General features: G+C 41.8%; 1 protein-coding gene across 1 annotated transcript in view; it reads left to right on the top strand.

Moving 5' to 3' along the window:
• Adgra3 (adhesion G protein-coupled receptor A3) overlaps nt 1-13903 on the top strand; it is a 103427-nt gene extending 89524 nt beyond the window's left edge. The window contains exons 17-19 of the mRNA XM_027386973.2: nt 6116-6261; nt 9973-10068; nt 10210-13903. Coding sequence (XP_027242774.1) covers nt 6116-6261; nt 9973-10068; nt 10210-11452 — 1485 coding nt within the window. The 3' untranslated portion in view covers nt 11453-13903. The remainder of the gene's footprint in view (nt 1-6115; nt 6262-9972; nt 10069-10209) is intronic.
• The last annotated feature ends 1013 nt before the right edge of the window (nt 13904-14916 follow it).

Genomic DNA, 14916 nt, shown 5'->3' with positions numbered 1-14916 from the left:
AAACCTGGAAGCAACTGAATGAATGCCTGTCACAGACACTGAGAAACTTAGGCATGTAGTGAATAGTGAACAACATGACCAGCCAGAGGCTTAGGGGAAAAAGGCTGAGAAATCATATTCACACGGATAGCTATTTTTCTTAAGGTAAAAATGGCTAACGTAATCTACTTTCAACAAAGATAGGTAGTTGCAAGAAAATGAAAGAGTAAGAATAGAGGGTGATAGTTACCTTGAATGGGGGCTATGTGGTTAGATCAGGTTGTTGTCAAGGTCTGAATTTTATAATGCTAGTGGATTTTTGGATGATTATTACATGATGGACAAATTTATTAACACAGTCAGAGGCTGTGCTTGGCCCAGTCATGTTGTGTTATGGCTTGCTAGTGATAAATCCATCATTGCATTATTGAAAACTATTTTTAAATATTTGAGTAGTTATAAGAATCGCCAAGAGGACTCTGACTGAGTTTCAATGGTAGCAGGCTTGTACTAATTTCTCAGGAAGTGTTAGCTAGTACTGCTGCCTGTATTATTGACACAGTCATGCTCATCTGTGTGATGTTGTTTGTGTCAGCCATTCCTCTGCCCTTAAATGCATACTTTCAGATAGTAAGTCTTGGATCAGCACAATGCACAGATAGACGACAGCTTCTTTGTTCTTGCTCCTTCCGCATTCATGTCACTGCTTCTGGCTTAAGTTGAAGGTACATCAGTAACAGTTTTAGAGATCCTGCCCCTCAGGGCTTGCTATAATCCCATAGTGCCTAATTACTTTTCTCTGGACTCTAAGCTGTTGCTGGATTCTTAACTTCTTGCTAGGTGAGAATTGTTATCATTTTGGTTCTTCCACATTCATCTAGTAACCAACCCAGGATCTGATCCAGAGCAGGCTCACTACAGTTACCAAAAAAAAAAAAAAAAAAAAAAAAAGAAGAAGAACAAGAAAAAGAATTAGCCTGTGTTTGCATATAGAAATTAAGCTCCAGGCCTTGTTGAACATAGTTCCTGTTAGTAGAGCCCACAGCAACTGTCTTCAATTTCAGCTCAAAGTGCTCCTTGGTTTCCTGAAACAGACATGTTAATTTATTCATTAAGGAAATGGCTAGGAAGAAACCATTGTAAAGATGCCCACATGATGTTTTATAGCCTCTCTGCAATGAAAAGGAGAGCTATGGCATGGACTTCCCAGGACCTCAGAATAAATGCTCCAGCTAAAGGAGGCTTTCACTGTATAGTAGACGAAGCAACATCGTTCTGGTATTCGTGACTCAAGGTTCCTTCCTTTACTCTCACATTGTAACAGGATTCAGTTGGTTGGTCTGGCATGCAGAAACCTGGGTGAAAATTCCAGGTCCTGGTAGGTAGGCAGATATTCTATGCTTGCCTCATCTACCTGTTGTAGTAATCTCTCAACCTAGTTGAGGCTTCTGTATTTCTCCTGCCAAATATGGGCAAGGCTGATTAAATTAGCATGGTCTTTGTGTCCCTCCAACTCTAAAATGTGCCCTGTTAGGTGTGCCTTTCATCTAAGCACTTGGGAGGCAAAAGGAGATGGGTCTCTGAGTTCAAGGCCATAGGTTGGTTGGTCTTCAAAGTGAAGTTCCAGGCCAGCACAGTGAGACCCTGTCTCCATATAAACTGAGAGTTTTGACATCAGATGTATAAACTGATACCATGACTGCTCAAAGGTGTGGTTGAGGAGGTTTTTCTTGTATGTATGAAGGAAAAGTCCAGAGGAGACAGAGAAAGTAGTATATTGAACATGGCCAGCAGACTGTACTTGGCCAGGAGAGGAGAGGAGAGGGAAAAGGGGAGGATGAGAGGGGAAGAGGGAGAGTGCCAGCAAAGGTGACCAAGAGAGGAAGAATAAAAAAGCACCTGGAGAACTGTGCTGGAATGGCAGGGTTGTATAGGAATAAGAAGCTAGGGAAAGGGAAGCCCAGGAGCTGGAGAAGTTTAGGGTAGAGAGAGGGTCAGGTGAGAAGAGCGCAGGTGGTTGTGTTGCTGAAAAAGCCAGCAGGCCAGCAAGTGCTTAAATATGTTAAAGGCATCCCATTTAGTAGCCAGGTTCCTTTAGTCCTGACAGTATCAAAGTGGACCAGCCACTGAGCCCTAATGTGTTCATTTGTACGTGCCGTTTTGCATAGGCATGTCATTCAGGAATCACCTACTTTACCCATAGGATGGTGGTACCCACACGTTCTGTTCCACAGTGATTGATAGGGAGTGTTAGAGGTGCCAGCTGCCGGCTTCCTAAATCAGTTCCAGTTTTCTGCTCCCTTGTACTGTTTTGCTGAAGGAGCTGGAGGAAGAAGCAAAGCGGCAGAGTCAGGAGGGAGAAGGAGCCTGGCCTAGGGTTGGGAGGCATCTGTGATCCAGTTCACCATGTACCACCGAGTAATTGCTTGATTGTTCACTTTCTGCCTTTGGTTTTCTTAGCTATGTATTAAGGGATTTGACTAGACCTTGTTTGGTTATTCTACTGTTCCATGATTTAATCTACAAATATAGTGCCAGCTTCCCTTCTCCAGTGTCCTTTTAGATCTGTTATCTGGAGAATTGCTATGCTGGCATGGGAGAGCCAGAAGGGAAAATCTAATCAGGAAACAGGAAGTACTGTCTACTTGCAACAGTGTCTTTAGCTTTTCTATTAACCCTAGGGGGTACTTTTTGCCTATTACATATATAAGTGTGTAAACTGAATTGTATAGAATTAACGTAGTGTCCCAAATCACTAGCGGTGTTCTGCAGCAGAGTCATAATTGAAATGCTGAGCAGTTTCATCTGATCTCTCTGCTTCCATGACTGTGCTCTGCTAAGGGCTAGGGCCGTATAGATGATTACACTTGAGTGTGAGTGTGCAGAGCCTGTTGGCTTGCCAGGGGACCTTTGTCCTGCATCTCCTGGTTAGTAACTGACCTCATAGTGATACCAGGATCCTAAAGTCAAGTAACTTACAGAGATATATTTGTGGGGATGTCTATCACTATTGGAAGCTGTTGCTTTTATTCTCTCTCTCTGCCCCCCACTCTGCCTTCCTCCCTCCCTCCTTCCTTCCCTTTTTTTTGATTCTTCAAGACAGAATTTCTCTGTGTAGCCTTTGGAGCCTGTCCTGGAACTCCCTCTGTAGACCAGACTGGCCTTGAACTCACAAAGATCTACCTGCCTCGGCCTCCCGAGTACTGGGATTAAAGGTGTACACCACCTTCACCTAGCCAGAAGCTGTTTCTCTCTCTCTTTCTTTCTTTCTTTCTTTCTTTCTTTCTTTCTTTTTTTTTCTTTCTTTTTTTTTTTTTTTTTGGTTTTTCGAGACAGGGTTTCTCTGTGTAGCTTTGGAGCCTATCCTGGCACTCGCTCTGGAGACCAGGCTGGCCTCAAACTCACAGAGATCTGCCTGCCTCTGCCTCCCGAGTGCTGGGATTAAAGGTGTGCGCCACCAACGCCCGGGCGAAGCTGTTTCTTATCATTTTTGCCTGTTCACATATAACTATATTCATCATACAGGTGATTTCTTTTTGTTTGGTTTTGTTTTTTGGGGATAGTTGTGTCTATTACAGTATATTTTAAAGTGATTTAGTTAAAAAAAAAAAAAACCAAGTATTTCAGAGTATATATTACCATATAAGTGGGATGTACTCCTTTTATGTAAGATTTAATTATGTTTTTAATTATGTTTATGCATGTGTGTCTGTGTCAGACATGTGCACATGCGTGCTGATGCCCACAGAGGCCAGTATACCGTCTTAACATACGTACCATCTTCCAGCCCTGAGGCTCATACCTCTATATATTGTGGGGATAATTGTTCTTTCTCCTCTACCCCCATTTCTTGATTGTGTTTGCAAGTGTGTGTGTGTGTGTGTGTGTGTGTGTGTGTGTGTGTGTGTGTGTGTGTGTGTGTGTATCCCCCTGTGTGTGTGTGTGTGTGTGTGTGTGTGTGTGTGTGTGTGTGTGTGTGTGTATCCCCCTGTGTGTAGAGGCCCAAAATTGACATTGTTTTCCTGTTTCATTTTCTACATTTTTTTTTACTGAGGTGGGGGTTTCTCTCAGAAGCCTGAATCTTGCTGATGTGGCTAACTTGTTCTAACTAGCTTGCTTATTCTAGGCATCCCTATTTCTTGAATGCTGGAATTACAGGTGGCTGCCATGTCTACCCAGCTTTCCTTTGGGTTCTAGAGATCTAAACTCTGATCCTCAAACTTGCACAACAGTGTTTCTCTCTGCTCCAAGGTTCCTTTCTTCAGGAATGATACATTACACTCATTAAGTCCTTTACATGCCCCATGGATTACTTATTTCTAAACTGTTTAGAAAATTTCCAGGCTGTGATTTATTTGGAAGTGTGACCACCAGATTGTATTTTATGAATTTCCCAAGTGCTGGATGGAAAGTACCACACAACCAGGGAGCCTCTGTCCTGGATCTCAGTTCTATTTTCCTGGTTCTTATCAATTGATGATCTGTTGTGTGACTCTCAGAACATCTCTATTTTCATGATTGTTTTAGTGACAGGTATTCTGAAGAATGAACACTTTTTTTTTTTTTGGAAATTTAGAAATGCCATAGAAAACAGTGGCTAACTCTTTTAGGTTTTCTCCTTGGAAAAAGTATCCCATAAAAGAAAACAGCTTTGCCCCTGTCTTAAAACATTTATAACTTACTGTATTTAACAGTTCTACTTCTCCAGCAATAGAACCCATCATTTCGAATAAAACTTCAGTGATTTCCCTTGAATTTACTGGCTTCTATGCAACAACTTTACTCATGCTATTTTTACTTAAGGGGCTTAGTGTGACTTCGGATGACACAAAGAGATGTGTCATTTTTATCTGTGAACTTTCCTTTCCTAGGAAGTCAGCAAAACTGGTGGGAACCAAGGAGTTATTTTTGTCCTTAGGAGATCTCCATGACTTCTGACTTTTCTTGTTCAGCTAAGCGGGATCCACTGTCCTCGAACTTCCAGTCTGTAAGCTTTATTCTGGGCAGTGACAATCCTGGTTAAGAGCCATTTGGACTTTTGTGCCACTGGGCTTTACTGTAGATTGGCTCTTGTCCTTTTGTTGCAGACCTGGGTTTGGCAGTGTCAGCTTGAGTTTTCTGAGGGTTGTAGAGTTAAACCCTTTAATGAGATTTTTCTTGATGCTTTCCACTCCTAGAACTTCACCTGTAATAATTGTGTGAAGGAAAAGTACTGATCCGGGATTCGATCCTCAGCACTATGAAAAAGTATGTGTGGTGGAACACCCTCTACTTTGGAACCCAGGAGGTCGAGGGGTTTGTAGGAGGAGTTCAGAGTCATCCTCCACTACATAGTGACATTGAAATTAGCCTGGGGAACTTAATATTCTGTCTCCAAAATAAGCAAAGAAGAAAGAACCAACCATAGGAAAAGATAACAAGTCATTAGTTAAGAAAGCTGGCCATATGTTGTGGTTATATGTCTAGAACTTTGGAAGCTGAGACAAGACCAGTCTGGGTTACACAGTGAGTTACAGGCCACCCTGGGTTACAGGTCATGTCTTAGTCTTATCTTCTACCCCCCATCCCATAAAAGAAAAGAAGATTATTCTAGATTGTATCCTTGTTCTGGTATAGCGTTCGTTTCTTTTTTAAAAAACAAACAAAAAAAAAAGTTTACTTGCATCTTCATCTAGAATTTCATCTTCACCCAGAGGTGATGTGACAGGTCATGTGATCAGCATACTTCCTGTCATCACTAGCAAATGAGTTTAATCTGTGCACTGCAGTTATACTGTCAGGTGCCTGCTGTGCCCTTGGTTTTGTGCCCATCAGATGCCTACTGTGCCCTTGGTTTTGTGCCTATTCTGTCTCTGGTGCTGTCTGTTGGTGAAGTCCTAGTTCTCAATCAGAGGCCAGGTGTCTTTCTCAAGAGCATACTATGTGCTGTTGTGTTCTAGTTGCCTTTGTCTTCTCTGTTCCTTCTTTCAAGGACAGAAGATGAACTAACTGATAAATTGTGTTATTGTTAACAACCTTGATTTCTTCATGAGCATGTAAAGGAGTTAATTACAGTACACCTTTGTATGCTTTTTAACCAGACTTGAGGAAACATTTCTTCCTTTAATTTTCATATGTTGTCCAATATTCCTTGTAGGTTGGGATCATTCTTCATTATTCTACCCTTGCCACAGTATTGTGGGTCGGAGTCACTGCTAGAAACATCTATAAACAAGTTACTAAGAAAGCTAAGAGATGCCAGGATCCTGATGAGCCACCTGCTCCACCACGGCCGATGCTCAGGTATCTCAAGTGTTCATTAAGCACCGTGTTTGCTTTAGTTGAAGCACAATCATAAGTTATAACAACAAGAAACATTGGTGTGTATTTTAGAAATAAAAGGAAGGACTTGTAAGCTGGACTGACTGACTGTAAGTGTTATCAGTGTCTGTATCTCCACTGTGGGTTACATGCAGAGCACGGAGGTGGGATTAGCTCTATTGTCAGCTTTCCGGAATGTTAGCTTTTTGAATTTTTTTGAGGTCACATGTCATTGATCTTAATCTCAAGAATTAATTTATTCTCCTTGCAGAAGACAAATGAGTTTTGGGTTATATATCCTTCCTGCCCATTATAATAAAAAGAATTATGAATGGATTGATTATGGTAGATGAGTAAAATTACCAGTGGTGAGTGGGTTTGCAGAAGGCCTGATATGCACTTGGCTGACAGTAACCCCTGCCCTTGAGTTTGCAGAATGGTCTGTGGGCTGTGGAATACCTGTTCTGGCCCCGTGAAAGTGCAGACTTGGACATGCAAAGGAGAGCCACTCATTTGGGAGGAGGGCATATGCTAAGCCACTGGCATGAACCTGGCTTTGGGGTTAAGGTGTTGACTTAGGGGAATGAAAACTAAGAAGTGTAGATTGCTGAGCCAAGGGTCTATGGCCTGGAGGAGGGGGAATTCAGGGGGATAGTTGTCAGGGGAGCCTTTGAAGTTAATTTTTCTGGGAAGTCTATTTTTATTCACTTCATATAGAAGTCACTTGTAGATGGAAGTTTCTGTCCTGGCCTGTCCCACAGCTGTTTAGTCCCAAATAAATATACAAATGCCTATATTAACTATAAACTGTTTGGCCGATGGCTCAGGCTTCTTATTGGCTAACTCTCTCTTAATTATTAACCCATTTCTATTACTCTATATATCTCTACATGGTCTTGGCTTACCGGAGAATGCCCAGGTGTCCTACCTTTCCAGTAGCTACATGGTGTCTCCTTTGACTCCACCTTTCTCTATCCCTGTTTGGATTTCCCGCTAGGCTAAATCCTGCCTGTCCATTGACCAAAACAGCTTTATTTATCAACCAAAAAGAGAAACATCTATATTCACAGCATACAGAAGGACATCCCTCATCAGTCAGTGGGAGACCTAATTAATGATTTAAGTCCACTGTGGGGAACTAGTGCATTTGTTAGATTTACCTACATGAGCATGGTTGACTCAGATAGCAGTGCACTAACTAGTCCTACTCCAGCATAGGAAAGCTGCATGACTGAGGTTTCTGGAATTTGCAGATGACTACTTACTGGAGAGGTGGCTCTGCTTTAGGAATTCCTTACTGCCTACAGTACCTCAGGGAAGATCCCCCAAAGTTATGTAAGTCTTGAAACTTTGATGAGTTTTGTAAATTTCTTGGGAGTTTCATGCATCTGATGCTTGCCTCTTCCAGGATGGAGTGTCACAATCCAGAGCAAAGAGCTGCACAGTGGATAGTCATATTAAAATATGTGTAGCTGCAGGAGATCTTTAACTCAGGAGGTGGCCTCACAGTGCCATTTACAACAGTGTGGCATTAGTATGGAGTATAAATTGGGATGCCTGAAAATAAGAAATGGCAATGAGTCACTGGGGTTGTCCCTAAGAGGACTGAGCCAGAGTGTAGGGTAGATGTGTGAGGCAGCTTCTGTGGGATTGCCTACTGGTTGGATTGAAGAGTGTGAGGGTCAGAAAGTTGAAGGAGGCTGGATGGTTCAGTGAGCTAGCCACTTCTGCAGGTGGTGTTTCCATCAGTTGCAGATGCTACAGGAAAAGTAGCTGTGGTAGAAGGGTGTAGGGATAAGCACCAGGGAGGTCGACCAGTGCTTGCTCAACCCAGTTCATTTCCACAGGCTGCTGTCCCTGAAGCCCTGATAATGAACAGGGTCTAGGGAGAAGTTAGAAGTATAGTGATCTGGGCCGCATCTATTTTCAGTAGAGTAGATAGAGTGGATAACTCCAGAGCTCATCAGGTTTGCTCACTCAGCCTGGAAGGAGTCACAGAGGATGAGGTACTTCTGTCATTGTGTGAAAGAGCTGGACAATGTTGACTTCGCTGAGAGTCTGGCAAGTCCCATGCTCCACAGTGCTTCCTACTGGGTTCTAAGAAAAGCACCTAGCATTAAGGAAAAGCATCATGTAACATGAGATCCAAACCCTAGCAACCCTGCCCCCTGAAATGGCCAACATGTATTCCCTCTGCTTCTGGCATGTGAGGCTAGTTGGTACTTGCTCCTCTTGCTCCAAGTCTTGGATTTAGTTAAGGCATCTAGCATTGATGCTACATGCAGGGCTGGCTGGTGTGTCACCGTAAGTGGGAGATGATATGTGTTTCCTTTGGTGTGACAGAGAAAGAAGCAGAAAGTAGTTCAGGGAAAGACAGAAAATGGAGAAACTTGAACATGTGTATAAACAGAGCATAAGAGACAGTGAAGACAATCCGGAGCTGTTAACAGGACATTACAGGAGGGGTCATGAGGCAATGCAATTGTAAAAGGAAACCTGTTTTCAGATAAAGCCAGTGGGAATTAATGTGGCAAGAGGAGGAGGTCCATACCTCTTAGAATTCATTTTATGTGAAAAGTAGAAGGCATAGTTCTAGACTTCCAAGGCACCTCATGACTTCAGCAAAACTGACATCATATTTAAGATATTTGTAGCTCAGTCTGATGAAGAAACATATTCTGCAAGAATGTTTCAGACATGGTTTTTATGTGGGCCATTCACAGTTTGGAGCAGCTTTTCAGGAAAGGGTAAATACAGGCTGGCTGTCCTGGATGGTGTCTACCTGAACAGAAAAGCCTTTTTAGGGGGTCAGAGAACTAGCTACAAACAAAGCTTTCCTTGGTAGGATTATCAATGCCTTGACTACCACAGTTCATTGAACAGAATCCATTTGTGATTCTGTTTCTATGTCTGAGTGTGCATATCAGTGTATGTAGAGGCCACAAAAGAACTTTTAGTGCCATCCTCAAGAATAAGGCTAGATTAACTGGTCAGCATACTCAGGGATCTCCACTTCATCTCAACAGCATGGGAATTAGAAGTGTGTGCCGCCATGGCCAGCTTTTACCTGGGTACCAGGGATCAAACTCAGGCTCTTACATTTGGAAGACAGACTCTTTCCCAATTGAGCTATCTTTCACCTTTCCTCCTTTCTTATTTTTCAACTGTGTCTGCTTCATGGGGAAAGACACAGGTTTTTGTAGTCTGAAAGCTGCTGGGGTCCGGACACCCTCCCTACCCTCAGTTTGTGGTAGAGATCTTAGTTGAGCTTGAACCAGGCTCTAATACATCACCATATTTTATGTACACGAATCTTAAAAGTTGCTGTGTAATAGACTGACACTTTTGGTTCCCAACTGAATTTCATGGGAGCTGCTTTCCCTGAATACTGTCAGCCAAAGCCTTACCTGGACCCTAGTGTTCTTGTGCCTGGCCACAGGGTGGCAGCAGCTGACCAGCTTTCCTCAGCTCTGAGCCTTTTTGAAAAAGAAACAAGAAAACAACAAAAGCATGAAAGAACAAAAACGTCACAAAAAAGTGGGGGTCACTTAAAAAAGCAGTTACTGAAAGTTGTTTCAGGGTGTTACTGGAGTGAGAGTAACTAATCTTCACAGAATGACCTGTGAAGTGTTTAGATGTTGTAGTAAGTCTATCTGCTGTACAGACAGGATAATGAGCCACTGTCCCTCCTAGGTTCTACCTGATTGGTGGTGGGATCCCCATCATAGTGTGTGGTATCACTGCAGCAGCGAACATCAAGAACTACGGCAGCCGGCCCAGTGCACCCTAGTGAGTACTCTGTGTTCTCTGTATGCCTGATCCTACCCACTGCTTCTTGAGCAGTTTGTAGGCACTATAATTGATGGCAAACTCCTAAGTGCTTTGTTTAAGTACAGACTGTCTAAACTTGTTCCCCATGCTCTCTCCTAGTTGCTGGATGGCCTGGGAACCGTCCTTGGGAGCCTTCTATGGACCTGCCAGTTTTATTACTTTTGTAAACTGTATGTACTTTCTAAGCATATTTATTCAGTTGAAAAGACACCCTGAGCGCAAATATGAGCTCAAGGAGCCCACAGAAGAGCAACAGAGATTGGCAGCCAACGAAAATGGTGAAGTAAATCATCAGGACTCCATGTCTTTGTCTCTCATCTCTACATCCACGTTGGAAAACGAGCACAGTTTCCAGTCTCAGCTTTTGGGGGTCAGCCTGACTTTGCTCTTATATGTCACCTTGTGGATGTTTGGGGCCATGGCTGTTTCTTTGTATTACCCTTTGGATTTGGTTTTTAGCTTCTTTTTTGGAGCCACTTGTTTAAGTTTCAGTGCATTCATCATGGTACACCATTGCGTGAACAGGGAGGATGTGAGACTTGCATGGATCATGATGTGCTGTCCAGGGCGGAGCTCATACTCAGTGCAAGTCAATGTCCAGCCCCCTAACTCGACTGGAACTAATGGAGAGGCACCAAAGTGCACCAATAGCAGCGCAGAGTCATCGTGCACAAACAAAAGTGCATCCAGCTTCAAAAACTCTTCCCAGGGCTGCAAGCTAACAAACTTGCAGGCTGCTGCAGCACAGTACCACAGCAATGCCTTACCTGTGAATGCCACACCCCAGCTTGATAACAGTCTGACAGAACACTCAATGGATAACGATATTAAAATGCACGTGGCTCCTTTAGATGTGCAGTTCCGAACAAATGTGCACCCAAACCGCCATCATAAAAACCGAAGTAAAGGACACCGGGCCAGCAGACTCACAGTCCTGCGAGAATATGCCTATGATGTCCCCACAAGTGTGGAAGGAAGCATGCAGAATGGCTTACCTAAAAGCCGGCCAGGAAACAATGAAGGACATTCGAGGAGTCGGAGAGCTTATTTAGCCTATAGAGAGAGACAGTACAACCCACCCCAACAAGATAGCAGTGATGCTTGTAGCACACTTCCCAAAAGTAGCCGAAATGTTGAAAAGCCCATTTCAGCTAGTAGTAAGAAAGATGCACCAAGGAAACCAACTGCGGCCGACCTTGAAAGTCAGCAGAAATCTTATGGGCTGAACTTAGCCATTCAGAATGGACCAGTTAAAACCAATGGGCAGGAAGGACCCTTGCTAGCTACTGATAGTACTGGTAATGTTAGGACTGGATTATGGAAACACGAAACAACTGTGTAGCATTGCAGGGGCGTCCAACACAGAAGTTGATATAAACTGTGATACTCACATTCCTTTAAGCTATGAACTCTTAGAAACAAACTGTTTACAACCACCTTAGGGATTCAGAACAGTTCCAAATATGCTCGTGAGTTTGGGGATTTACATATTTTATATTCCTAAATTGTCACCCCCTCCCCCAAGAATTTTAAAATCCTTGAAAACATTGTTTTATTTGTCAAAGCTCCAGTAAGGTATTTTGAAAGTTGAAAATCTAATTTCTTACAATCTGTTATATCTACTTAAAATTTCAGGCTTGTATTTAATGAAATAAATAGAAGTTTGTTTTTGTGCCGGTGGTTTACTTTTACATTGTAAAAAGCATTTTAGGAGCTGGTAAGATGGCTCCATGGTAACAAGGTACTTGCCTCCCAGTCTGCTGGTTTGTGAGTTGTAAACCTGGCGCTCATAGGGTGTAAGGAGAAAACTTTCATTAGTGGTTCTCTGGCCTCCATATGTGTCTACACACACACACACACACACACACACACACAAATAAATAAATGGAATACATTTTAAGGTCATTTTTAGTTCAATTTTAATAAAGTTTGTGTAGTGATGCCTTTTTGGGATGAATCAGGCATAAATAAATTATCAGATTTACTGTTGGCTTAATTATACTGATTATAACATTTAAGTCTTAAGGGATTTCTGAGTTGATGTTTTATAAATACAGTTTTAAAGGTAATAAGGATTTAAAAGACCTCACAGAATGGATTTTAAGAACTGGAATACTGTATAATCCTGTGTGTAAATTGCATAATTTTGCCATATCACTTTTATCCTATTGATACTATTTTCCATAGCTTCTCAATGGTTTATATTTGAGTTAAACATTCTTTTATCTTCCCTTCACTTTCCTCCTTTCTTCTCATGTAAGGATCTCATGTATCTCAGGCTGACTTTCAAATTGCAGAGGCTAACCTTGAACTCCTATTCTTTCTGCACCTCCCAATTGCCGAAATGACACATATAAATATGGCCAGGTCCAGTTTATGTAGTGCTGAGAACCAAACTCAGGGCCTTAAGTTTAACTTTCTTAGTGGCTGTTTTTGGTGTGGCTGAGGGTCATGCATGTGTGCTGTTTCTTGAATACACAGCACACTCACATATGAGGCTCACATTCTCATTGGAGTTTCCTTGATTGGTTCTGTGTTGATTTATACTATGTGCTTAACTGAAAGTGTTCGTTTCTCTATGCTAAAGTACTGGCCTTTCTATCCCACCCCAATAGGAAACAGTTTTGATACAGAAACATCATCAGTTGTCAGAGCTCTATGAGCCTTAGCCAATCAAGTGCCCAGTCTTTCCAGGTCTCTTTACTGTGAAATACAGTACTAGGGAAAAAAAAATGTCACACACCTTAGCAATAGAAGTCTCAAGGTTTGAATCCAATCAGACTTAACAGCACATGTTCAAGAACTACTAAAAGAGGCAAGCGCTTACCTTAAATGTCAGACTCAGAGACAGTGACATGCTCACTCCCTGTGGGCATCCTCAGCTACATTCCAAACCAACCATTCAGTACCATGCTATTCTTCATATTCATGCTGTGCTGCCAGAGAAACAACAGGTTTTGGGTTACAAAGAAATAAAAGACATTTCTGTTTAAGCCTTTATTGCATGTGATGTGAGCTTTTGAGCAGCCAGTAGATTGCTATGTGTATACTCTGTCTACTTTTCAGCCAAGTGTTGGGAACCTGAAGTAGCCAAAGAGTAGAGTGACCGATTCTATTCTTGTTTTCCTGATAATCCTCAGTGTGTGAGTTCAGTGCTCAGCCTGTTTCTCTGTGCTGCTGCTCAGCTCTGCTATGAGGAAAACATCACTGTTGCTCCTTCTCTACCTCTCCAGCCAGTTGCTGAAAGTGCTGTGCTCAATGGCTGTTAATAATTCAACTCAAGTCACTGGGAGGGGGGATTATATAAGAAGCCATACAATTGGACAAAATGAAACTTCTGCTTTTTAAATTGGGTTTTACTCTTTCTTGAGCCAGGGTGTCACATAGTCCAGGTTCACTTTGAGTTCTGTGTGTAGTAGCTAAGGATGAACTTGGGTGCCTGCTCCTCCTGCCTTCATCTTCCAAGTGCTGTAGAAGATTCCACTATTGAGTGACAGTCTGGTCTCTGAACTCAGTGCTCAGATACACAGGTCTAAATGGGGAGTGTTGTTCACCTCATGGAAAGGGATGAGTGATGGCTTTCTGTATCCTTTGTATTGATGGAATTAAAATTTGATGTTCCTGTATAGGGCATGAATAATGCAATCTGTTTACCCCAACCTTTATCATTCATGATTTATGGTTTGTTGCTGGCTGAAATTTCTGTATTTTTCATAGACGTGTAACCTATTAACAGGTATTTTAGTCTTAACGGTCAGCATCTCATTTTTCTCATTAAAAATTTGACAGTTAAGATTCACAAATTTCTGAGGTTTTGACTTCTGCTGAGTTTTGCCATCTCTTGGAATCCAATGCTAAAGTAAATGTGTTTAATATTTCAGATGATAGATTTCCAAATTTATACTTCTTTGCATATATTTATACTATTTTGCATATATAACAGCATAGTCATGTTCAGTTTATTTATGTAAGTGGTAGATGTGTGTAAATGGAAAGATACATCTAGATGCTGATTGGGCTCATTCTGGAGGAATTGGCTTGTGTGTTTCATGAATTGAATTCACAGTGCCTCAATTGAAATTGGTTGAGAACATAAAAATTGAAAAAGGAAACAGGTACTAGAGCACAGCCTGTCCTACATGTCCATAGACTGGCCAAAACTAGGTCCTTGTACATCACCCACTGGAATACTGAGAATGTAGGTCTGTACTACTATACCTGGCTTTACTTCATTTTAATGTAATCAGCTTTTTATGGAGGTATTTGTTTTTTATCTAGATTCAGCCAATTATGAATAAGATAGAATTTAAAGTACAGTTTGTACTGAGCAGTACAGGCCTTCTCTCACCATCCCCTAAATAGTACAGTGTGACTATTGCAGATGTACTGTTGACATCATGAGATATGATGTGGTCAAAGTATGAGGCTTTGAGGAAGTCATATGCAAATACTTTACTGTGAGTGATCTGAGCATCTGGGATTTTTGTGGGGGGAGGGGTCCTAGGAACAAGTCCCAAGATGCAGAGGGATGAGGTTTCTATTTTTTTATGCAAGAGATGGTGTATTTGTAGCTACTTATTTTAATGTTTTTGCAATTCAAATTTTCCATCATTGCTTATTTTTCTGTGGTGTTATTAACATCTATATTGATGCATTCATGTGGATTGATCAAATCATTTGTCTTCATGGAACTATAAGTAGTAATAAGCACAACTGGTATGTTTATTTGTGAAAAGGAAACATCTGAAGAAAAAATTGCAATTGTTGATGATTTGTCAGTACTAAAATCTTGGCTGTGATTGTTGT

The sequence above is a fragment of the Cricetulus griseus genome (genome assembly GCF_003668045.3).
Source record: "Cricetulus griseus strain 17A/GY chromosome 1 unlocalized genomic scaffold, alternate assembly CriGri-PICRH-1.0 chr1_1, whole genome shotgun sequence".
Taxonomy (NCBI): Eukaryota; Metazoa; Chordata; class Mammalia; order Rodentia; family Cricetidae; genus Cricetulus; species Cricetulus griseus.
The sequence above is the reverse complement of the archived record's forward strand: the minus strand, read 5'-3'. Positions and strand labels throughout refer to the sequence as shown.